General features: G+C 43.6%; 1 protein-coding gene across 2 annotated transcripts in view; it reads right to left on the bottom strand.

Moving 5' to 3' along the window:
* The window catches only part of sorl1 (sortilin-related receptor, L(DLR class) A repeats containing), a 93,731-nt gene that overhangs the window by 4,214 nt on the left and 63,936 nt on the right, over window positions 1-25,581 (bottom strand). The window contains exons 18-47 of one of the 2 annotated variants that reach the window (XM_084019911.1): window positions 24,893-25,024; window positions 24,171-24,262; window positions 22,971-23,217; window positions 22,721-22,859; window positions 22,346-22,519; window positions 22,119-22,232; window positions 21,886-22,008; window positions 21,518-21,637; window positions 21,095-21,220; window positions 20,267-20,377; window positions 18,695-18,826; window positions 17,760-17,891; window positions 17,519-17,653; window positions 15,954-16,106; window positions 15,110-15,277; window positions 13,253-13,381; window positions 12,524-12,650; window positions 12,215-12,384; window positions 11,362-11,474; window positions 9,789-9,893; window positions 9,615-9,681; window positions 8,612-8,694; window positions 8,437-8,527; window positions 8,170-8,360; window positions 7,171-7,290; window positions 6,652-6,816; window positions 5,008-5,182; window positions 3,813-3,919; window positions 1,482-1,674; window positions 688-900 (exon numbers count right to left, since the gene is read on the bottom strand). In XM_084019911.1, the coding sequence (XP_083876037.1) occupies window positions 688-900; window positions 1,482-1,674; window positions 3,813-3,919; window positions 5,008-5,182; window positions 6,652-6,816; window positions 7,171-7,290; window positions 8,170-8,360; window positions 8,437-8,527; window positions 8,612-8,694; window positions 9,615-9,681; window positions 9,789-9,893; window positions 11,362-11,474; window positions 12,215-12,384; window positions 12,524-12,650; window positions 13,253-13,381; window positions 15,110-15,277; window positions 15,954-16,106; window positions 17,519-17,653; window positions 17,760-17,891; window positions 18,695-18,826; window positions 20,267-20,377; window positions 21,095-21,220; window positions 21,518-21,637; window positions 21,886-22,008; window positions 22,119-22,232; window positions 22,346-22,519; window positions 22,721-22,859; window positions 22,971-23,217; window positions 24,171-24,262; window positions 24,893-25,024 (4,147 nt within the window). Of the gene's footprint in view, window positions 1-687; window positions 901-1,481; window positions 1,675-3,812; window positions 3,920-5,007; window positions 5,183-6,651; window positions 6,817-7,170; window positions 7,291-8,169; window positions 8,361-8,436; window positions 8,528-8,611; window positions 8,695-9,614; window positions 9,682-9,788; window positions 9,894-11,361; window positions 11,475-12,214; window positions 12,385-12,523; window positions 12,651-13,252; window positions 13,382-15,109; window positions 15,281-15,953; window positions 16,107-17,518; window positions 17,654-17,759; window positions 17,892-18,694; window positions 18,827-20,266; window positions 20,378-21,094; window positions 21,221-21,517; window positions 21,638-21,885; window positions 22,009-22,118; window positions 22,233-22,345; window positions 22,520-22,720; window positions 22,860-22,970; window positions 23,218-24,170; window positions 24,263-24,892; window positions 25,025-25,581 lie in introns of both variants that reach the window. The other variant, XM_084019910.1, reaches the window with a different exon arrangement.

Here is a 25,581-nt window from a genome sequence, read left to right as displayed (position 1 = left end):
GATGTGTCATCGTCAACTGTTGACAAAACGTTGACCATATAAGGGTTAATTGTCAGTGTTGTAGTTTAACATTGTTCCAGTGTCTGTAAGTGGCAAATTAATGAATAAACATCCTTTAAAAATACTAATACTACACTGAAAATACTACACTACAATTCAAAGTCGTGAATTTAAAATCCTTAATTAAGTATTTCATTATTATTATATGCCCAAAATGTAAACTATGAAGAGCAATCATAGCACAGTAAAATGTTTTATATATGATGTTTCTGGATTAATATTTCTGCTCTATGTTGTATTTTATTGGTTAAGTATTTAATGCTTTTATATACGGTTACATATTTTATATGATGATCATTATATTTGCAGAGTGGATTCACAAGCTAAGAAAAACTGCCGTTTTCAGCTTTGTGACGATGCAAAACTGGAATCTGAAAACTAAAGCTGTCAGACATATGTAGAGAAGTAGAATATAGCATAAAAATAGAAAAAAACATGTACTGAAATACAGTACCACTGCAGAATCCCACCTATTCCCAGCAGGCCCACACTCCGTTGACTCGCAATGCTTAAAGCCTAAAGTATCACAGCCAGGCCCTGAACCCTAATGATCTCTGCAGGGTCAGGTGAGCATCTACTCAGCTCTTTGTAGCTCTCACAGCTACTAAAATATCTGAATTGTCTCACCCAGCTCATCCCCGGAGGAGAAGATGGCAGAGCCCAGCCGCGAGTTGTAATGGGAGTTTGCGAAGGCGGTAAAATTGTTCTGAAGTCGGCGGTGTCGGAGGTACAGTGCCACCAAGCCGCCGCATACTCCCAGCAGCAGCAGGAAGAGGACTGGGACCACCACTGCCGCCATGTCTCCTGAGTGGCCCCCACCGCGGGAGGCATCACTGGCCCCTGGACAGGTGGAAACGTAACACGCATCCATTCATTTACATTCATTCCACACTTGTTTTTAATGTAAATCTGTGATTTTTGCTAGAGCTCATGTTTCCAAGTAAGTATATTTGTATGTGTATGTGTATGAATATTTATATTTATATGTGTATGTATATTTATATGTAGTGTATTGTGTATGTATATGTAGTGTGTTTGTATATGTATATGTTGTGTATGTGGTGTATATATGTACAGTATATGTAGTGTTTTTGTGTATGTAGTGTATGTGTGTATGTATATGAAGTGTATACATGTGTGTGTATATGTAGTGTATGTGTGTAAGTATATGTGTATGTAGTGTATTTATAAGTAGTGTATGTGTATGAAGTGTTTACATGTGTGTATATGTAGTATATGTGTATGTAGTGTATTTATAAGTAGTGTATGTGTGTATGTATATGAAGTGTATACATGTGTGTGTATATGTAGTATATGTGTGTATGTAGTGTATTTATAAGTAGTGTATGTGTGTATGTATATGAAGTGTATACATGTGTGTGTGTATATGTAGTGTAAGTGTGTATGTGTATGTCCACTACCTGTCCCCAGCTGATTGTAGAGCAGCAGTGCAGCTTCCCCACACAGCTGACTGTTGAGCAGGCAGCGGGCCTGCACTGAGAAGGTGTAGTTGTGTCCCAACAGCAGGCTGCTGATGCGGAAGTAGGTCTCCGTCGTGTTTCCCAGATAGGACGTCTGGTTGGTCACACTGTCATACACATGCACTTCATAGCCCTGCAAACATGTTAATGGAGGAAGTTAAGAACAAATGTTGGACTGATAATTATTATTTAGAAGTAGGAATGCACCAATACAGACTCCAGTACTGTTATAGTGTCTGATACTATGCTCAAGTAATAATAATCAGCTGCAGCAATAACCTGATGAACAAAAATGTTAAATCAAAATTACAGGGTGATGAAGCTGTGTATTATAGGTACAGTTGTTTCGTCATGAATAAATGATTCAACTAGATCCAGGCTAAGTTCCTGTCTCGTTGCCAATAGCAAAAGTACCAGGACAAGGGAGAGGAAGACGAGGTCAAGGGAGAGTGAGACGAGTACAAGGGACTATGACAAGGTAGATGAAGACGAGTACCAGGACAAGAGAGAGGAAGATGAGTACCAGGACAAGGGAGAGGAAGACGAGTACCAGGACAAAGGAGAGGAAGACGAGTACCAGGACAAGGGAGAGGAAGACGAGTACTATGACAAGGGAGAGGAAGACGAGTACCAGGACAAGAGAGAGGAAGATGAGTTCCAGGACAAGGGAGAGGAAGACGAGTACCAGGACAAGGGAGAGGAAGACGAGTACCAGGACAAGAGAGAGGAAGATGAGTACCATGACAAGGGAGAAGAAGACGAGTACCAGGACAAGAGAGAGGAAGACGAGTACCAGGACAAGGGAGAGGAAGACGAGTACCAGGACAAGGGAGAGGAAGACGAGTACTATGACAAGGGAGAGGAAGACGAGTACCAGGACAAGCGAGAGGAAGACGAGTACTAGGACAAGGGAGAGGAAGACGAGTACCAGGACAAGAGAGAGGAAGATGAGTACCATGACAAAGGAGAGGAAGACGAGTACCAGGACAAGAGAAAGAGGAAGACGAGTACCAGGACAAGGGAGAGGAAGAAGAGTACCAGGACAAGAAAGAGGAAGAAGAGTACCAGTACAAGGGAGAGGAAGATGAGTACCAGGACAAAGGAGAGGAAGACGAGTACCAGGACAATAGAAAGAGGAAGACGAGTACCAGGACAAGGGAGAGGAAGAAGAGTACCAGGACAAGAAAGAGGAAGAAGAGTACCAGTACAAGGGAGAGGAAGATGAGTACCAGGACAAAGGAGAGGAAGACGAGTACCAGGACAATAGAAAGAGGAAGACGAGTACCAGGACAAGGGAGAGGAAGAAGAGTACCAGGACAAGATAGAGGAAGAAGAGTACCAGTACAAGGGAGAGGAAGACGAGTACCAGGACAAGAGAAAGAGGAAGACGAGTACCAGGACAAGATAGAGGAAGAAGAGTACCAGGACAAGATAGAGGAAGAAGAGTACCAGGACAAGATAGAGGAAGAAGAGTACCAGGACAAGATAGAGGAAGATGAGTACCATGTTATCTTGCAGTAATGTTCTGTAGCAAATAAGCTTTTACTGCAGCAGTTCTGTCTCTGTGTTTTTTTCATAAACTGTACATTCTATAAAGCTACTCTGAGATCGGTCATTAATGCTTTGTATTAAATTTCTGCAGCAAAAGAAACAAAATACATGCTTTACTAAACCCAACAAACACAAATGTAGAGGCTTAAAAAAACTGTTGTGCAAAACACAATCCATCTCTACAATATACTGTCTATTGTATTAGGGCAGGCCTGACACATACACAATAATGCAGTTTCTGTTATTCAATAGTAAGTATTAATGACATTGTGTTATGATTGACTAGATGTTCCTGTTGGAAGAGAACATGTGTTAGTGTTTGGTAGACATCGTGTATTGTGTTAGTGCATTATTGTATTTTGAAAATGAATGTTAAAGTTTAGTTTACAATGTGTGATTTTGAGCATGAAATTAACTGTTTTGTTAATTGTGTGGGGGCTGCACGGTGGTGTAGTGGGTAGCACTGTCGCGGGTTTGATTCCCGGGTCGGGTTTGGGTTCCTTCTGTGTGGAGTTTGCATGTTCTCCCCGTGTAAGCCAGGGTTCTCTCCGGGTTCTCTGGCTTCCTCCCACAGTCCAAAGACATGCAGGATGTGGATAGGTTAATTGATGATAAAGAAGGCCAACCCTACTGTGTTCTACAGACAAGGTTGTAGAACACAAGTTAACATTTAAAAAATGAGAGTGTGGAACCCTTAATGATTGATCACTGGCATCTCACCCTGCTCTCATTGAAGCCCTTCTCTCTGACTGCCAGACTCTTCCAGAAGAGGAACACGTGGTCTTTCTCTGTCAACAATTTCAGGGCTTCTGGAGCTGGAAGAGGAACTGTAGCAGAGGGAGAATAATTCTTGAAGCACAGAAGTACAGCTTATGAAAAGTGACTGGTCATACCTCAGTTTGGTGGGAGCTTGATCTCTTAGAAAGAAATTACGAATACAATGTACAAAACACAATGTTTACAAAACCATTTTGCACAGACAGATAATGACGTAGGTCCGGAAGCCCTGACAGGAGGGTAAAAAGTTCTGGTGATCCAAGTCTGATCTGAATCACTTTTCCTGTGCCACAACTGTCAAACCTTGTAGCTGGCTGGAACATGTGGTCAAAGGGCCTGATTCAACAAGCATTCTTAGGAAGAAATGTGTTCTCAAACCCCACTTATGCAGTTTTCACAAAGGTTCTGGCATGTTTTCTTATGTCCTACGAACATTCCATAGCATATATACAGACATTTGAGTGCTACATTACAATAATATTCATTTTTAATCTTATTCATTTATTATTTTCATTGTATTACAAAGCATGGTGGCATTTTAAAATAAAACAAAACACTCCACCAACACATTCATTACCCCAGACCATCACACTAAAACCACCATGTTGGCTCCATCACTGTTCCATGTTCTCTCCATTTGTTAAAATCGGCTCTCACTGTGGTTCTTGGGTGTTCCAGAGCCTTAGAAATGTCTTAGTAACCCTTTCCATGCTGATAAATTCATCTGCTGATTTTTTAGACCTTTTAGCTTCACATTGCCAGGTTCTATTTTAAATGTTCAGATTGAACAGGTCTGGCAGTAATCATACCTGTCTTGTGAAATTGAACCCATTTTTCAATTAAATTGTTTTTTTGGTTGATTGAGTAACCAAGGCGGCAATTACTTTTTTCTGGTAGGGTTGGATAGTTTTTTCCTTCAATACATAAAATAATCACTTAAAACTGAATTTCTTTGTTTACTCTTGTTGGTTGATGATGTCAAACATTTGTGAGACAAATATGCAAGAAAACAAAGAAATCAGAAAGGGGGCAAATACTTTTTCATGGCATGTTATGTCACCATCGAGCACATGTTTAAAATCTCTTTTTATGTGAAGATTGATAGCCAGACAGGATGAACTACAGATGCATCGTGTACCTGTGCTGAGGGTAAAGCTGGCCTCCTTGCTCATGTTGCGCAGGCGGACAGAGATGCTGTACCGTCCTCCGGCCTCCAGGTCTTTCAGCTGGTACTCTATTGTGTTGTTCTGGGTGGTCAGCTTGTAGTCCCGCTCCTCCTTGCGGATCACATCCCGTACGTGGATTGCATACGTCTACAGGTTCACAGAAAGCCGGCGAGAGGACAGGAAGGAAGACATGTATGGTTTGGATATCATAGCAGTCGGAGGCATTCAACTTGAGTTGAGGATTATTCAGGTCACTGGTATGGTACCCCATCTCCAAAACCCCGTCTCCGAGACCCCGTCTCCAAAACCCCGTCTCCGAGACCCCATCTCCGAGACCCCGTCTCCGAGACCCCGTCTCCAAGACCCCATATCCGAGACCCCGTCTCCGAGATCCCATCTCCAAAACCCCGTCTCCAAAATCCCATCTCCGAGACCCCGTCTCCGAGACCCCGTCTCCGAGACCCCGTCTCCAAAACCCCGTCTCCGAGACCCCATCTCCGAGACCCCGTCTCCAAGACCCCATATCCGAGACCCCGTCTCCGAGATCCCATCTCCAAAACCCCGTCTCCAAAACCCCATCTCCGAGACCCCATCTCCGAGACCCCATCTCCGAAACCCCGTCTCCGAGACCCCATCCCAACTAGGCTGCTGAAAGACGTTTTACCTCTTCATATGATCTACCTGTTTCTTCTAACAGGACATGGATCCCAGTCCTTTAAAGTAGCCCTTATCAAACCTCTTCTCTTGACCCAGAGAGATGTGAACCCAACTGATCCCACGTTTGGTGTGAACACGGCAGTTGATTTGGGATTTTGTGCTGTGACAGAAGTGTTCCTGGTTTTAAAGGCTGCATAACAGTATATTGATATCATTTTCTGAATTTAACCGACTGTTCTAAACACTCTTTTATTTGGCTTCATCACATTTATCATTTTATGCATGCGAGTATATATTTTGTAAAAGCACCAATAGTCAAGCTATGGTCGCTATAGAGGTAATAAAATATATTATCCAGTACAAATTATTTAAAAATATATTTTAAATAATTTGCAACTTGAGAAACTACGGTGTACAGAGCTGCAGAGGTTCTTCCAAAACATTTGGTGAAATGTGGGTACATTTTTTGGCTTACGCGAAGAAAATTACTTTTCCAACTATCCCTGAATAAGATTCAATCTTATTTTTCAATGTTTCGTTTTTATCCAGACTCAAAGGCTGACTGTTGATTGTATTGTATTGTTTTTATTATTTATTTATTGTTGTTTTGTTGTCTTTGTTTTTCGGTGTATGCTTGTTTATTTTTCTCTATGTATGTGTATATATGTGGATTCTCTTTTTCCATTTGCACTATTTTTTTATTGTTATTTTAGTATCTCTTTACACTGTCACTTACGAGAGCTGCATCTGTTTTGTTCATTTGTGCAGAAAAACACAATAAACAAATGTCATAAATAAAAAAACAATATTGAGGTATTTGGTCAAAAATATTGTGATCTTTGATTTTTTCACATGTCCTAGCTTATTAGTACGGGTGTGAATATCCAATCAGTGTTTTTTTCTGACACCAAACTGCTGGCTGATGCTTACGATCACGTATCACAGAAGGGTTGTCGTACCAGAGGTGTGTTGGGGGCGTCGTAGGGTGGCTGCCACTTCAGCGTGGCCTGGGTCTTGTCCACTCGCACACGATGGAGATTCCTGGGTGGCAGCCTCTCGTTGGGGATCATTTTCACCACGCCATAGTCAGAGGGAGGACCCAGGAATGGAGAGACGGCACGCACCTGAGGGCACAGCACAAAGTCATGAGGACTTAGAAACAGGAGCTGGAGAAGCATCCAGCAACATTACAACCTGTCCATAGAATGGTACCAACCACATGGCTGTCTATGGGAGGGAATGCATCTCTGTATGCCAGACATAACTCCAGTATATTACTACAGTAAATGACTTTTCTTTGGCCAAAGCCCCGATTGCCTGCTTCCCAGTGTTTTCTATCATCACTCTACAGGGTATGACTGCTCTCCCTTAACCTTTGACCTGAGCTCCACTGTACCAATCTGAGCAATACAGAGCGAGATGTAGCGTTCAAGTGGATCAGGACACACGTGATGTCATCATGTACAGAAGAGACTCACCAGGAAGAGATACTGTTCATCACTTTCCACCGACACTGTCAGGCTGAGAGACGTGGTGCAGACCTGACGGGGGCTGTGGTACAGGTCCAGGAAGGAGGTGGCGTAGAAAACGCCATACACCTACAGACACACAGACACACACACGCACACACACACACACACACGCACACACACACCACAGATAAAAAAATCAGAGCGTCTACTCAGTGAGGGTTCAGTTAAATGTTCCCACATATGGAACCTTATTGAGGAACTCCTCCTCCTCAGTGGGTCTGTGAGTTTCCTTTTTCAGGTGCTTTAACTTTAGTCTTTACAGGTCTGAAGAGATCATAAAAAACTCATCATATTTTGTGTATTGGAATTATGTTTCTTTTTCCTTCTGTTAATCCTCCCCATCACCAACCCATAAACCCCTCCCCCATAGACATGACACATTACATCACCGCCTTACATTAATACATCTTTTTGGATTAGTATCACTGGGAACCTTTGCTCTTTCCCAAGAATAGATTTTGAACAACCCTGCCTTACTTATTATTGAAATTGTATGTTTATGCTCATTTGATTTTTTTATTCTATATTCATGTTTCTTGCCTATGCACCAAAACACCAAAGCAAACTCCTTGTAGGTGAAACCCTACTTGACAATAAACCAGATTCTGATTCAGATCTTGTAACCCATTAAAGGGTCTTATCTCATTGGTTGGCCACCACACACAATGCAGCATCACACTTAGCCAATAATAATAATAATATTTGCCTTGAAGGGTTTCAGTATAAAGTGCCAACCCATAATTTCAAGGACACATTTCTGTCTCAAAGTTTAAAAAAATGGTTAAAATGTGTAACTGAAGTGATATATTGGGCCCCAGAGAAGAGTTTTTCTTTTCTGAAGAGGTTGTTTTTAGTGTTGCATGGATTGTGATATTAATTAAATCCTTGGCTTGTTTACTGGATGCTACTGGGTTGCTTGTTCTCGCCAGTCTGAATCTGTGCTACCTGAGCAGGTGGGTTGCTGACGGTCCAGCTGCAGTCCACAGCTGTCTGGTTGAGGGCCCGGGTTTTGAGGAGCGGCCGGTCTGGCTGGGCGCCGGTAGTCTGATGATGGGACAGGGCAGTGGGACTGTCTCCTATACTGGTGTGAGCCCAAACCGCCACCTCATACACCGTCCCTGCGGTCAGGTTTGTAGCTGGAAACCGACAACAACACACGTGTTAAATGTGAGGCAGCGTTCCCATGAATGCAGAGGAAACCCCCAATCGTACCTTTGAGGATCCGCCCAGTCACTGTGTAGTTGTCGCTCTCTTTGACGTGGCTGTCAAACTGCCAGGACAGAATCACCACGTAGTGTTTGACCTTAGAGAAGCAGAAAGAGGCGTCAGTCAGTCTTACCTCCAAGCTTCCCGAGCAGTCATGAAGAGAAGCTGGGATCCGTCTCACCTCGTACTGGGAGTTGAAGCTGAACGAGAGGCTCATGGAGTCGCCGGTGATGCTGTCAGCGATGACGGAGGGCGGAGGCAGAGCTGCAGCAAAGCAACGGCACAGAGCATTCAATTAAATGTTGCTACTCATGTAAACACAGCACTTCCTCCACGTGTTTCAAATTTAAAATCTTATTTTTTCCTCCTTCCTCTTTCTTCCACAGAAGCTGTTTTTTTGGTGAAACACCTGAACTAAATGCTGAGCAGCTCAGCATTGTCAAAAACCAACAAAGTGGAATCTCAGTGAAGAAACCAGTGAGAGAAGATGGTATTTTTGTCAGTGATGATGGCAGGAAGAAGTGGACGTCCATCCGGTCCGCATGGCTACTATTGGCTAAATGTTCCCATCCAATCCTCGCTCACTCTCCTGCTCCTGCTCACGTCTCGTCCGGACTCACTTCCGCGTTTGAAACTACGTGCGGACAAGACGCTTGTTGCCCTGAGCAGTTCAGGTATGGAGCAGGGCTCTCACGTGTTTAACTGAGTTCAGAGTGAGATTCCCATTCATTGTCTATGTAAGAAGCCGTGTAATGCCGTCGCGGAGCGGCGAGTTTCGAGAGACGGGGCCGCCCGCAAACTCTCGATAATCTTTTAAACTGACCATTGTCGATCTAAAATAAAGACAGATTCAGCAACTGCATAGCTTATTTCTCACCTAAAATGTTTTCAGAAACACATTTCGGTGAACTATTTTCGTAAAATAAGAGGGAGGTGGGAGGCTGCGAGGGGAGAACGATACGAGCTCGGAGGAACACAGAGTGTGTGTGTGTGTGTGTGTGTGTGTGTGTGTGTGTGTGTGGGGGGGGGATGCATTTTTCAAACCTTTCAAATCGTAGACGATAGCTTTAAACATGGTCAGCAATTCACACGAGTGGTTTGTCCCTTTCCGTGTACTGAGAAGAACTACCTGTCCAAACCACTAGGTGTCAGTGTTGCGAAGGTTTTCAAACAGAACGGTGTACCTTTCTTAGGGGTGATGGATTTAACCTCGGTCCAGTTGCCCACACCTCGACTGGTCACTGCTGCCACCTAGGACACATCAGCACAGCAACATTTGAACATATCACACATAATAATAACATTATTGATAAACCTATTTTCCCAACGTATGATCAGATTGTCGGTGTGTGTCTTACCCTGAACCTGTACAGAGTGTCCGGCTGCAGCTGCTTCACCTCAGTGTTGGTTGTAGTGCATCGCTGTGACATCCAATCAAGAGCTCCTCGCTCACTGTACTCAACCTGACACACACACACACACACACACACACACACACACACACACACACACACACACACACACACACACACACACACACACACACACACACAAACACAAACACACACAAACACACACACACACACACACACACACACACACATTGAGACATACAGTAGTTTAAGGTATGTTACAGGAATCAACTAGAGTTGTTCCGATTCCGATACCAGTATCTGAAATGCCTCCGATACTGCAGAAAATGCTGCCATCGGTATCGGCGAGTCCAGGCACCGATCTGATACCACGTCATTTATTAGAATTAGGAATTTATTTACTGGTTAGCTCCGTTAGTGTTGACACAGTTCTTCTTCAACACTCTTAAAAACAGTCGCGCTGTGCTGCCATCAGCAGCTGCTGTTTTAGAGGGGTGAAGAAGAATTGATCACCCGACACCTGTTAAAAGGAGCTAATGTTCATGCATCATGTGGGCGGTTTGGCAGTACTTCACAGTGGATGTTCCCACCAGTAAGACGGCGACATGCAACATATGCAAAGACTCAATTTTGAGGGCTGGCACGAGTGTTGCAAATTTCAACACCAGCAACTTAATCAAACATTTGAAGACACTAAAGAGCACGACAAATTTACCAAAGCTAAGGGGAAAAAGAAGGACGTACTGCAGCAGCAAAGTCTGGAAACGGCCTTCCAGCGATGAGATAAATTCCCCAAGACAGCCAAAAAGCAACAAAGATAACCGACAACATTTTGGAGTTTATTGTCCTGGATGACCAACCTCTGTCTGTCTGTCTATATCTATTTATTTAGTTAAGTTGCTGTTGCACTACTGTTTTATACTGTTCTATTTAAAATTTAAATGGCTTTCATTTGCTGTATTCATTCATGTTTTACAAAGAGTTTAACCTGAGCCAGGCCTTACCACAATGATAATCATATCACAGTCATGCAGGCGTAGTATGATCTTTCTTTTTTTTTAAACACACTGGTATTGGTCGGTACTTGGTAGCGGCCGATACCCACAACACGAGTATCAGAATCGGTATCGGGAAGAAAAAATGGTATCAGAACATCTCTAGAAACTAACTATAAGCTTGTCATGCGGTCAAAAGAAGGCTGACTATCACCACTGACTCCCGATTCCATTTGATATTGATTCATTTAGAGATATTTCAGTTTCAATACCAGTTTGCTAAGATATGCAAGAGATTTTCACAGAAGTAAAATTGCAAAAGACAAAGATGGAACTAGCTCACCTGGGGCGTTATTAAAAATATTAATGTTTAAATTAAAAATGAATCCCAAAGCAGTTACATGAATGCACTTTTTTATTAAATATGACCCGCGAAATGAACTACAGAAGTCAAGCAGGCCAACCATTCAGAACATAGGCATAGTGGAGGTACAGGATGGTGAAGTCTCCTCACTGATGCCCTAAAGATAGGAATCACTTTCATGCAAATGAAGAAGACTCACAATGTACTCTCTGATCAGTCCGTGTCCTTTATCAGGACGACTCCAGGACACGTCCACCGTCCCATCCTCGCCGTTATCACAGGACAGCTGCAGGTTCCTGGGGGGGTCCGGCACTGCAGGACGCACACACACATACACACACGCACACACACATTTACACACACGTACACATTCACACACACAATTATATATGCGCACACACACACACACACATGCACAGACGCATAAACACACACACACATTTACACACAGTCAAACGCACGCACACATGTATGCACACACACATATACACACACACACACACACACACACACACACACACACACACACACACACACACACACACACACACACACACACACACACACACACACACACACACACACACACCATCCAAAAAGAAAAGATGGATTAGAAACCTCTGTGTGTCCGTTAGATGACAACAAGCAATCAAAGACGACAGGAAACGCTTTTAAAGAACCCTACTTTGTTTAAGGTCTTTCCTTCAGTACAACAATAGTTGACAGTAGCATTTGATATGTGTGTGTGTGTGTGTGTGTGTGTGTGTGTGTGTGTGTGTGTGTGTGTGGGGGGGGGCGGCAGCCCTAGTCTGCGGAAGCGTTAAACAGCAGTGTTGCAGCGGAGCCCATGATAGTCGATATAGTTCAGCTCAGTTGAACATATCTGTACTATTTGCTCTGCATCTCTTGTCTCTCAGCGGCAGAGAAGCCCCCTTACTGAACCAAACCCATGGGCAGCAGAGAGAACGCGGGTCCCGAGGTTGCCACCTGGTCCAAGTACATGAGTGAGAAGGACAGAACACGAGCCCCTAAATGCATCACTTGATACTCACGTCCGTCTGGCGTCCTCACTGTGATCACCTCATTGGTCTTATGCAGCTTGCTGAGACACTGGGTGAGCACCTTGACGTGGTAGGTGGTGTCTGGTTTCAGCACGGTCAGCTTGTAGCTGCTCTTGTTGCTGTGGGTGTCCATAATGGTCCACTGCTGGGTGCCCACCAGCCTGAAGACAGGTGACACAGAGGTGATTGTGCTCTTGGCAGCATCATTTTGAAGGTCAGTAATCATATCGACCGCATATTGTGGAAGAATGACAATAATGATCATAAAACATTCAGCTGGTGCAGGTGACTGATGCTCACCTGTAGTATATGAGGAAGTAGCAGGAGTCCAGAGGGAGGTTTTTGGGGCGAGACCACGTCAGGGTGATGGCACCCAGAAAGTCAGGTGTCCAATGGAGGTTCTGGACTTTATAGGCCAGGGTGTCCGCTGGAAAAGAGGGAGAGATCAGGAGTGTTTCAGCCGGAAATAAATTCCAGCAGACGAACTGGACTGCTTGCTACTCTGAAAGGGATCGTTTGGGGGGTTTAATGAGGTACTTGTAGCAAAGTGATGGTGGTCAGCAACATTTACTTTAACCAACAATTCAGCACAACTTTAAGTGTGTGCTATATTAAGAATACTGTCAACTCTTTCTAACAGGGAACTGAAGCAGTTTTCTCCCCTGAGACATTTTACCGAAGAGAACATGGAAGTTAATGGTCCCCCGCTGCCTCATTGGTTGGTAAGTTTTCATTATTGTGTGAGTAACCCTTAAAACAAAGCCAGACCAGCAGCTGCTGATTTTACACAGTGGCTGAAATCAGTTTGGTCCACAGGACTCCATTGTTTTGTTCCCATCTGTTCGACCACCATCTATTGTTTGTAGGAAATGCACTGTATATGGATAATATATTCATACAAAGCAAACTATCCTTTTCCAGTACTATAGTACTACAGTACAACAGTACCACAGTAAAGTCGACATACTGGTCTTTACATTGCGTGGCTGACATGTGAGCTCCTTTAGAAGGAAAGGATTTGGGACCTACTGGTGCAGTTGTCCTCGTCGCTGTGGTCGGAGCAGTCCAGAAAGCCATCGCAGCGCTCCGAGTCCAGCAGGCAGGCTTCCCCGTCAGAGCAGCGGGTCCCGTTCACACAGAACAGAGGCCCCCTGGTGGCTGCAGAGAGGTGAGGCTTTCACGTTACTCTCCTACTCTGAATAGGCTGCCACTAGTTCTGTTAGCACGGATTCAAATTTGAATATCTGGGTGATTTACAAAAGTAACACACACAAAGCCATCACTCATTTCTCAAAATATCATGAAGAAAATACTAAACAGTCTTCTCATGTCGCTCATTGGGTCACTCTACTTTGCAACAGGGAGAAGAACTGCTGGCCCAAATAACAATATATCAGCTTCTAATGAATGCTGAAACCCATCTGAACCTTTCATCTAAAACCACATGATGAGCACGGATCCCATCTTCTCAATATCTCAACTCATATCAGCGTCTCCCTCTTGTCCTCGCTGACTCTTTAATCATCTTTTATTCATTTACAATATTTCTCTACAGATGACTCTCTACTTCTATTGACATGGATCATATCACATATGCACACAGCCTTACTTCCATTGTTCAATATATTTTTCATCAGCCTTATAATAATTATTAGTCATCATTATTATTGTATTTGTTTCAATATATCTTATTATTATCACTACGACTACTATTATTGTTCATATAACTATTTTCATTTCTACTACTGTTGATAATACAACTATCATTTTTATGTTCTTAAATATTTATGTATTTATTTATCTGAATATCATTTTTATTGATCTGATTATCATTATTATGAATAATATGTTACATGCTGTTATTATTATTAAACATGTGGTTGATGACCTGTACTCAGGGTATAAAATTAGATTTTTGACCCACCTGCCAATGGCAGGTAGGGTCTAAAATTTTACCGGCCAAAATGTATTTTTACCGGCCATCGCTGTGAGTGCCCGCACCGTTGCTGTAGTCGTGATGGACCCTGCCGCGGCCGTGGAAATCCTTGCTGCATTTATGTGAGCATTTGATTTCTCGTGGTCTTTCACGGACTCCAGTTTCATTGTGCTCGTTCCGACCACGAACGAGCAGGAACGGTTGGACGAGTGCCGTTGACAGATGTTGCACTTCATTGTATTCGCACCGCTGTTGTACACTAGCCACTCTCTTCTCACCCCCATTTCATTGAACCGCCACTTTTCATTAAATTTTCTTTTAGGCTGTGTTCCTCCACAGCTCTCCTCCTGAGGTCTCTTTTCGGGTGGTTTTACACCCGCAATGTGTCGCCACATCTTTAATTTCTTCTGTTTAAACCTCTTCGTATTCGATTCGTAGTCGTCGTCTTCTTCTTCGTCTCCTTTCTTCTTCTTCTCTTTTGATACATTTTTAAATGTTGAATGACGGTGGACAGCGAGGGACAAATTTGAAATTCGAAATGCAATCAGTAGATCTGCAGCCTGTAGAATTGTGTCTGTCACTGTTTGGAATTTATGTTTAAAGTTACATAGCAAAGTCGGCATATTTCAGCAGCCTGCCAATGGCGTGTGACCTATGTATTTTACTCGCCAAAACATATTTTTACCCGCATTTGGCGAGTGGCGGGTGCCAATTTTAAACCCTGCCTGTACTGCATGTTTTCTTTGCAGTGCTGGTTACATTTTACTTTAATTCAAATGATAATGAATACAAATGTGGGTTTGCACAGTAATGCTCCTGATCAGCACATTACAGTCAAGGTTCAGTCTCTTACATTCAGCAGATTTCAATTTAATTCAGATTTGGAAATCTTTCTTCACAGTAGCTTATCATTCTGTTTGTGTGTGGGTGAACGGTATACAGGGACTCACGGCAGTGGGCTTCATCAGAGCCGTCCTGGCAATGGGGCTGGCCGTCACAGCGCTGCCAGTCAGGGATGCAGTGGGGGGGGCGGCGACACAGGAACTGACCCCGAGTGCAACGTGTAGGGGAGGGCGGGGCCAGAGTGGGCACTGGAGCCATCGTCACAGAGCCATTAACTGCTGTTTGGGAAATACAAAGTTCTTATTCATTTATTCGGTTATTTCGTTTGGATCCCACCAAACACACGTCAAACCAAACCAAGAGGTGAACATCAGGTGGGAACATGCACATGTCAGGGTTCTTCCTGTTCACAATGAGGTGGAGGTGGAACCATGTGTGCTATGGCGGTTCCTTCAACGGTCTGTAACTAAATCATTACATGACTGAAGACAATTAAAGGAACAGTTAGTGGTGCATAGGTATGGATGATATATAATTTTATAGTAGATCAGGATAAAATACACTTACAATTGTTGATTGTGGTGAATTTCATTATCAGGATAATATAATTATCAATCCATCCATCTATCCATCCATCCATCTTCCACCGCTTATCCTGTATTCTGGGTCGTGGGGGGGCTGGAGCCGATAATATAATTAGATATAATAAAATCTTTCTTGAGCCTGATTATAAAATAATACTGGAAGTGTCACGTAATAAAAAAAAGACACAATGTTGCCATTTAAAAAATATATGTTTAGCGTGTGTTTATGTAGGAAGACCCTATGATGTTTAATTAAGCTTGTTTGTTTGTTTTTCACAAATATGTTGATTATTATGATTATTAGTAATTCTCTATGCAGGAAAACCCTGCGTGGGATATGAACTGCTGCTTCCAGAGAGAGGGCTACCTGTGGGACATCCCAGCTCATCGCTGCCATCAGGACAGTCAGTGTAGCCGTCACACACCCAGGTGTTGATGATGCAGGCTCCGGAGCCACAGTGGAAGCGGTTGGGGGCACATGTAGAGGGACCAGGAGCCACAGGGTGAGGAGTAACTCCGCCTACAGGGGGACATTCAAGTTTAATAAGAGAAGAAGTATATTTCGAAAAAAAAAAACGTGAAGATACAAGTCGTACATTGACGAGGAAAAGTCAGTAAGGATATTCTCTGAAATTATAAAGTAATTAACGGAAAGAGATGGCTGAGGGGAGGCTTGGGCGGTATTATGGTTTAATATCCATCCATCCATCCATCATTCATCCATCATCTAGCACTTATCCTGTATTCAGGTTTGGGGCTCAGTATCTAGCCCAAGGACACTCTGGCATGCAGACTGGAGGAGCCGGGATGCGGAGTGGAACCACCAGCTGAGCTCAGAAAGATGGAGACTTTATAAGCGGACAGTTTACAGTCGGATGTCAGTTTCGGTTAATTTTGCCTTCGCTGCTGCATTTTGAAGGTTATATCATCCAGTTTAATGTTTGTGTGTGATTACGGGTGCAGCCACCAATCAGCTAATATTGGTTTTTAAATAGTTTTATAGTTGGTCTGTCATATCGTGAAGGTTTTCATTCCTTGTTTGTCTGATTTCAAGCCGCTCTTTAATCCACTCTGACACTACGGCGAGCTTCATGACAACGAGCCAGGCGTTTGTGCAATGGTGCCATGAAGCAAGGAGTTTTTTGTGGTTATTGAAGGACCGCACCAGGAGTAATAACACTCGGCTCAACAACTCTCTTGGCTCTGCTGTGACTGAAGCTCAAAGACGGTGAACGATTGGCTGACAGTAACACCTCGGGTTTGTGTGAGTTTCAGGCTTGTACTGATACGACTCAACAGTCTCCATAAATGAATGATGTCCAACTTCTCCCAGTACGTCTTCCTCATGTTCATACTGGGAGTGTTGGGAAGTTGTTCTCTGACCAGGATCTTCTTCTCTACATTGGATTGCGGATCATAATCCAACGTTGAGCGTATCTCACACAAGCTTGTTTATCGCACCACTTCCTGGTTACAACATCCAATCAGAGCCAGAGAACTTTTGGCCTATGGGCTGCAGCCGAGGGAACATGCGTTCCTTGTGCAGGAAGTAAAAAGAGAGTGTGCTTGTTATTGAGGTCGGCGTACGCCGGAATGAGACTCTCTTGAACTTGCTATTAGTGACTAGCTCCACCCGGGCCACTTATGTAAACATTCTCAGAGGGTTTAACTCCGTTTCTACATTGAACGGAGGTTAAATCAGGGAGGCGGAGCTTCTAAGGTAAACACTGATGACGACAGGAGGGAGCTCTGATGATGGAGACGAGTCAGAACTATACCAGGAAGGTCCTTTAAAGAAGGTCAGAGCTAGACAGGGATGATCCTTTAAAGGGGGTCAGAACTGGACTGGGATGGTCTTTTAATAAGTTTTAATGACACTTATCACAATCGTGTTCTGTTGCTTTTAACCGCTTTATCACAGCCTGACTGTACCTGTACACTGGGCCTCATCAGACCAGTCCCCGCAGTCGTTCTCTCCATCACACTTCCACCATGTTGGGATACAACGTCCATTTCTACACTCATACTGGAAATACCTGGAGCAGCCGGGGACCTCCGTGGGAGCAGCTGCAACACAGAGCAACAGGTAGTGCTTCAACATTTCAACTTTTCTCCCACATGGTTTACTGATAATAACGAGTGGTTCCCTGTGTGATCAAGCTTTCCTACTCACCACAGTTGGCTTCATCAGAATAGTCCCCACAGTCGTCCATGCCGTCACACTTCCACTCCAGGCTCACACACACTCCGTTGGCACACTGGAAGGTGTAGGCATCACACACTTTGCCAAACTCAGACGGCGTGGCTGACAGACAACACACATTAGTAGGAAACACAAATCAGAGAAGAAAATGAACGTGTTAATATTACATTGCCGTTATAAATGTTTGATGGAAATATATGAATGCGATGAGCTTCTGTACAACAGCAGTGAGCTTTAGTTGAGTAGAGTTTTAGAGCATGCTAACCAGCTGATTCGGCACGTCCTTTGTTGTAATACCACTTGTACCTGGGGAGGCGATAGTGAGTCACACTGGGATCCAGTGTGTCCTGAGTTGCCCCGATGGCTTCTCATTTAGTCTGTGTGCATTTTGGTAGTTTGTCTATTTGTCTATTCAATCCAAAGTTTCCCACCAGGAGACCATTTCACCAATGGAGCCAGTTCAAACCGGCCGTACTGGGGGTCTGATTCCGGGGGACCGCCCAATCTCCCCGCCAGATTAACAAGTGTTTCACAGGCAGCAAGAGTTTGAAACAAACCACCAAAATGTACAGTACACAGACCTGAGGCAGAGGTGAAATGTTGACTGATATTTTTGTTGGTTAGTTGGTTCAGATAAGCATCTAGTAGCATTTTAGCAGAAGATCCAAAGGAATGGGAGACACAGGATCAGACAAAGTGTCACCAGAACTAGTTTTGCTACCAAGAAAACAAGTGAGCAGCTGTTTGAAACTGTTGCCGTGGAAACAGAGGCCAACAATCACCTCATAAGTCTGTCTGACTCACACACGTGATTGTTGGAATAGTTTCTTATTTCTAGTTTCAACTGATAAAGCACATCAGGGGTTTGAAAGTCACAAGTAGGGGTTCAAGGATCAGAAACACACCACAGCCGGCGTAGTCCGCATCCTCGTCCGATCCGTCTTCACAGTGTTTGATCCCGTCACAAACCAGGGTCTGAAACAGACACTGGGCTCGGTTCTTGCATACAAACTCCATGTAGCGAGTACACAGCGGGTCTGTGGGCGAACGACACAAACCAACATGCAATCATTAACACAACACAAGTTAGAAGTATGCTCCAGGTTTCGCAGGATATTTTGGTGTCCGATATATATTCCATATACATTTTAACATGAGAGATACTTCATATGCAAATAATCTGTGGTACTAAAGCATGGAATGATGTTCTGTATGTTTTAAGCTACATATTCAACAACACAAACATGACCTGTGGTGTTCAAAAAGGCTCTATACTTGGCCCCTTCCCATTCTCCCAAAATATGCTGTGGGTAAGAGGGGCTCTGCATAACTCTTAAACAAAGAGCTATGCCTCCTTTAGACTCTACTGACAGTTTGCCTCTCCTTTTATTTATTTAACCTTTATTTCGCCAGGTTTGTCCCGGTGAGATTAAAAACCTCTTTTCCAAGGGAGACTTGGCCAAAACAGTCAGCAGCCAATTCACGTTTACAAACATACCATCGGAGACAAGAACAAATACCATTTAAAACATTAAGATTTACTCTAAAATAACAATCAGTGAAGAAACTTTCTGTAAGCCAGTTATGGAGCCTTTTCAGTTAAAACATTGACATCTTATGGAATCTGTTTCTAAGTCTTTAACTCCTGATTTGAAAGCTGTTAATAAACAAGCTCCTTCATTTTCAGTATTCTGCAATAAATTCCATAAAATAAATTCCAAACATTGAGCAGAGGCAAGCATGTACAACAGATCACCATAATCTAACATGGGGATAAAGGCTGCTGCATCAAGATGCTTTTTTTAGATTGAAAGAAAAGCACAACCTGTTTCGAAAATAAAAACCCAATTTTAGCCTCAGCTTTGTCACAAGGTGTAGTATTATGTGGTTTGAAAGTTATTTATAAATAATAATTATAAAGGTATTTATAAGATTTAACAAGCTCACTTGGCCACTATGGGTACATTCTGTGTCTGATGCTTTGAGTTGGTGAACATCATCATGTTGGTCTGCATTTAAAACAAGGTGTCTAAATGTACATTATGGGTACAGCAGAAGTCTCAAAGGTGTGTTCACATGTAACACGGAGCTTGGAGACAATAGATATGCTCTGAATTCCAAATTAAAACTATCTTTTGATGCCTATATCAAAAGGGACAGTGCATGAGAACTTTGGATAAAATGAAACCTAACATAAACAAAGCTTTATCATAGCCACCAGTAGACGTCTCTGCAAAGACTTCAAAAACCTAAAGCAAGTCCGTTTGCCAACCATACAGCTTTCAACGATCAGACGAACAGCACCTTGCTGGACACATTTGAATTCATTTGTTTAACTACCCTGTTGGACTGAAAAGAGTTTTCAGGGCTAGTATTCAATACCATAACCAATCTTCATTCATATAGACATTACCTACTCTGCTGACTCTGTATCCGATGACTACTGTACACTCCTTTAAACAAATTGGATCACTCACCACAGTTGTGCTCATCAGCTCCATCTGAACACTCCTGGATGCCGTTGCAATGTGCGGTGGCCGGGAGGCAGGTGTGATTGGAGCAGAGGAAGCCATTACACCGAGCTCCCTCTGGAAACATGCAGAATAATGTCAATACATATCATATTCTTGCTAATAGACAACCAAGGGCAGTATAGTTGTTAAGTATGTGGGAAATGACAGCTAGAAAAAGGTGATATTCTGAGCCGATACTGACTCCTCATAGAATTGACCATTTTTCTTCAAACCTGCGGCCCCATAGTTTCTGCATAACTGTTTTTTATTTCATTTTCAACCCATATGTTTGTCAAATAGGGCTGCACGGAGGTATAGTGGTTAGCGGTGTCACCGAGTTCAAGTCCCGGGTTCTCCCCGTGTGAGCGTGGGTTCTCGGTTCTCTCCGGGTTCTCCACTACTACTACTACTACTACTGTTGTTAATACAACTACCACTGTTAATATTACTACTACGGTTAATACTACTATTACTGTTTATACTACTACAGTTAATACTACTACTACTGCTACTACTACTGTTAACCCAAGATCCTGGTCTGTTTCAGATTTCTGCCTAAAAGTCTGTTTAGGCAGTGTTTTCTCTCCACTAGGTGGCACTGCAACGCTTGCTGCTGGTGATGTTGAGACTGAAGATTCATTGACTCTGAACATCCTGAGCTGTTCTAGTCCTTGCTGTGATATGACACTATAAATACAATTAAATTGTCACCAGTTTCTTAGACAAACACTTTACATTCAGTTAAGAAACAAATATTTAGACACCGTTGAGAATGCGTGCGACTCAACCTACCACAGTGTTGGGGGTCTTCGTCTGAGTCGTCCTGGCAGTCGTCGTCTCCGTCACACATCCAGCGTTGCGGTATACAGTGACCTGTGTGACACTGGAAGCTACTGGCCTCACATGTATGGTGGCCCACTAGGGACACAGAGGGAGAGAGTCCAGGGTTGGAGAAGGTGGTAAGACAGAGAGATACTTCAGACGATGGAATTAAACCCCTTTAAGGTGAAGTGTTATAATTTCATTGTAATGCTTAGTGTAGTCTCTGTATGAACATTAAAGCATCTTAACATTAGAAATATATATAGTGAAATAACATTTGTGTTAAAATAGGTACATAATCATATGATTTGTGTAAGTATTATTGTAAGAAGAGACAGCTTTATTCCCGGGGTGTTTTATGATAATCATGAAGTGAAAAGACACAGTCGTCACCTGTGCAGTTGGCCTCATCGGACCAGTCCCGGCAGTCATTGTCTCCATCACAACGCCACGCCTCGCGGATACAAACGCCTCGGGCACATGTGAACTCTCCGGGGCCGCACTGGTGAGACTCTGAGACAGCCATCAATAATACAGTTAGTACTTGCTAAACCTATTCCCGTGGTCATCCCTGGTACAGTAAAACCAAAAATCTATTTCACAGATGGAACATTAGACAAAAGATCAAAGGTATATATGGTCTTCATGTTGTGACTATATGTAGAAAACACCAAAGACTCTATGAAGGAGAAGCTTCATTGGTCACAGTTAACAGGAATAATAGAATAATACAGGCCTTTCTCTGAACAACCGCATCTTACCACAGTGCTCCTCATCACTGTTGTCTCCACAGTCGTCTTCATGGTCACATTTGAAGGCCAGGGGGATGCAGGAGCCTGAGGCCATGCAGCGAAACTGGTTGGATGGGTCGCAGGTTGTTGTGGCTAAAAGTGGACGATCAAATATCTTTAGCTCTTCATATAGAAACGCCATTGGACCTGTATTTCTAAAGCACCTTTCTAGTCTCGTTTATGTGACGTGACTGAATACTTACGACACTCCTGTTCATCACTCATGTCTCCACAGTCGTTGTCACTGTCACACTTCCAGATGCTGCTGATGCAGCGGCCGTTGGAGCAGCGGTACTGGTTGGGCAAACAGCTGTGCTCTGATTGGAGAAGGATCACATCAAAGCACAAATTAAGTGCAGTGAGGTCAGGGACAAGATCATATCTCTGTACAGCAAAGATCATCAGAATTATTTTTGCAGTTTTGTCTCACCAGTCTTGATGCAGGTGCTGTTCTGGAGCTGGTAGCCAGTGGGACACTGGCATTGAAGCTCTCCGCTGGGCATGGTTACGGTTGGGGTACCGTCTGGGCAGACGCAGGTGTGCCGGTGGCCAGGCTGAGGCAGACACAGCAGGCTGCAAGGCTGGTCGGCACAGGCGTTGTGGCCTGGTGGTCAAGAGATCCACACATCAGCTCCAGCACTAATGTATTGTTTTTTGAGTAAGTTTGGAAACTGCGGTGTTCACACCAAAATGTGAAAAATGTTTGAAATATGTGCCTGGATCTAAAAACCCAGCTGCTTAGAAACATATCTCACTGATTCCTTTCTCACCATTTCTGGACATGACTCCACTCTCTGTTTCTCACCTCTGTTCTTTCCCTTATAGAAGATCTTGAGGTCCATGACTCCCGTCAGTCTGCCAACAATCAGCTCATTGCTCTGGGAACCAGCTTTTGGAGCTTTGAATATCCCCATTCTGGACCAGTCGTCCCAGTACAGGTCATTCTGAAAACAGCATTCAACACCAGCTTGAGATAACTGACAGTGAGGATACATTAAATACAAGACAACCCTTTTCTGGCACAAGGCTAGAGCAAAGTTGTTCTGCTGTGTCACCTTGAAGACAGCGATGGCGTAGGGGTGGGGCAGCCCCTCCATGAGAACGCTCCTCTGGAGCCCGGTGAAGTCGGCCCTCTCGATGCGGTCGCTGTAGGCTTCTGTCCAGTACAGCCAGTGGTCATCAGCTGTGATCCCGTTGGGCCAGCGGACGCCGTCTGACACCACACAGGACACGTTGGTTCCATCCATGTAGCTCCGGTACACGCCGGCTGCTCGGTCTCCCCAGTCAGTCCAGAACATCAGACTGTGGGACGAATACAGTACGAAAGAACTCTTTCAATATAAATGATATGTGTAATTCTGGGGAAAACACTCTATGAGGTGTTTACTGTAAGAGAAAGGTCCAACAGACAAAACACCATTCCTACAAGTGGTGTGGAATAGGAATATGGTCATTTATGTAATCCACATCGAGTCTGTGGACTCATATAGGTATCTGGGCCTTCATATTAACAATAAACTGGACTGTAGAGGGATGATCAACGCCCTCTACAAAAAAAAGGCCAGAGCAGACTATCTGCTGAAGAGACTCAGGTCCTTTGGAGGGCACACACACACACACACACACACACACACACACACACACACACACACACACACACACACACACACACACACACACACACACACACACACACACACACACACACTCACACTGTTGACTGTGTAATTATCACTTCATCACTTTGGTATCCTACTGTCACTACCTTTTTTTAACTGTGTTTAACTGTTAATTTGTTTTATACTATATACTATCTATATATGATGCTTTATGTTCATAGAGATTCATCAAATATTATATATCTCAAATTATACATAATGATATATATCAAAGGCTGTACAATGTCAGGTAAGTCAATTCAAATTCAATACAAACACGGAACAGAAGAGAAAAGAGGAAGTTGTCCAAAAGTAATTTAATTTCTGACTTAACCAAAAGCAGAAGGAAAGAACAACGAAAACCACAATGTGGTTACGTTGTTCAGCTGAAAACTCAATTTGAATAAAAGCAGAATTACATTTGCAGAAGTGCTATGGTGCGTTTGAGAAAAATGCGTCTGGTCATCCTTCCTCAAAGTGCTGAGGAAGATTTTCTACGGGTCTTGGTATCGGTTTATGTCCACAACGATGTAAAGAATATGTTTTACTTCTTGTTTGACATTTCGATTTAAGAAAAGCTGGGGGGGGGGGGGTTACCTCTCTCCAGGCAGCAGGACCAGAGCTCGCGGGTGTTCCAGGATAGAGGAGTTGAGCAGAGTGTGACGCAGGTCGCCATCAGGGTTAGACACCTTCAAACACAACAACAATGCAACTTTTCAGAGGTGGAAGACCGCTGGTGACCTAAGGAGGGCAGCAGAGAGTCAGCTCAGGAAGGAAATGTTCTCTGGTTACAGGTGGCACACACTCACAAACACGTACACACGCACCACGTCGCACATACAAACTCGCACACACAAACACGCACAAACATGCTCACACACACACTTACACACACACAAACAGACAAACATGCATGCACGCACGCACACACACACTAACACACACAAACATGCACTCGCATACGGACACACACACACACACACACTGTTAATAGACAGTTGCAAGCGGAAAAGATCACCGTTAACAATTATATTAAAAATGGAGATTTGTAATCTGAACATGAAAATGTATGACTTACATCACAGCTACAGGAAGAGTCAATTAATTTGAAACAAGGTCAAAGTTAAAGATCATCATAACTAACACTTTCTCATTTGATTCCATCTGCAGGAACAGATACGAGCCAACGTGACGATCAGGGAACACAATGTTACATTACATAATGATCTACGAGACTTAACAGGTTATTTTAGCCTGATGACCACATGTCAGTCTGGAGAAGCTGAAGCACATTTCAAGAAAAGGAAACCCTTCGGTACCTCAATCTTCTGCGCTCCAGCATCAACCCAGTAGAGCAGTCTACTGATGGGGTCAAACGTCAGAGCCTCCACGTTCTGCAGATCTTTCCTCACTACAACCTCCTGACCTGTACTGCCGTTCAAACACAGACGCTGCAGGAGAGAGGAGAAAAAGAGCTAAAGGTGAACATTAAGGGAATAGAGTCCAATGTGATTGGTCAAGTATGGCCTATTGTTCAATCATGTTTGTTTCAGCATTATGTATTTATAGAAAGATATCAAGACCAAGGAACTGACTGGCAGAGACACACAAGACACTCCCTTAGCTGTTGTTTCCGACTAATGGACCGCACAGAGTGGAACCAGAGCGGAATCAGAGCGGAACCAGAGCGGAACCAGAGTGGAACCAGAGCGGAACCAGAGTTGAACCAGAGTGGAACCAGAGTGGAACCAGAGTGGAACCAGAGCGGAACCAGAGCGGAACCAGAGCGGAACCAGAATGGAAACAGAGTGGAACCAGAGTGGAACCAGAGCGGAACCAGAGCGGAACCAGAGCGGAACCAGAGCGGAAACAGAGTGGAACCAGAGTTGAAACAGAGTGGAACCAGAGCGGAACCAGAGCGGAACCAGAGCGGAACCAGAGTGGAACCAGAGCGGAACCAGAGTTGAAACAGAGTGGAACCAGAGTGGAACCAGAGCGGAACCAGAGC

Source organism: Eutrigla gurnardus (genome assembly GCF_963514095.1).
Source record: "Eutrigla gurnardus genome assembly, chromosome: 10".
Classification (NCBI taxonomy): Eukaryota; Metazoa; Chordata; class Actinopteri; order Perciformes; family Triglidae; genus Eutrigla; species Eutrigla gurnardus.
Note: the sequence above shows the minus strand (reverse complement) of the source record. Positions and strands in the feature narration are given on the sequence as shown.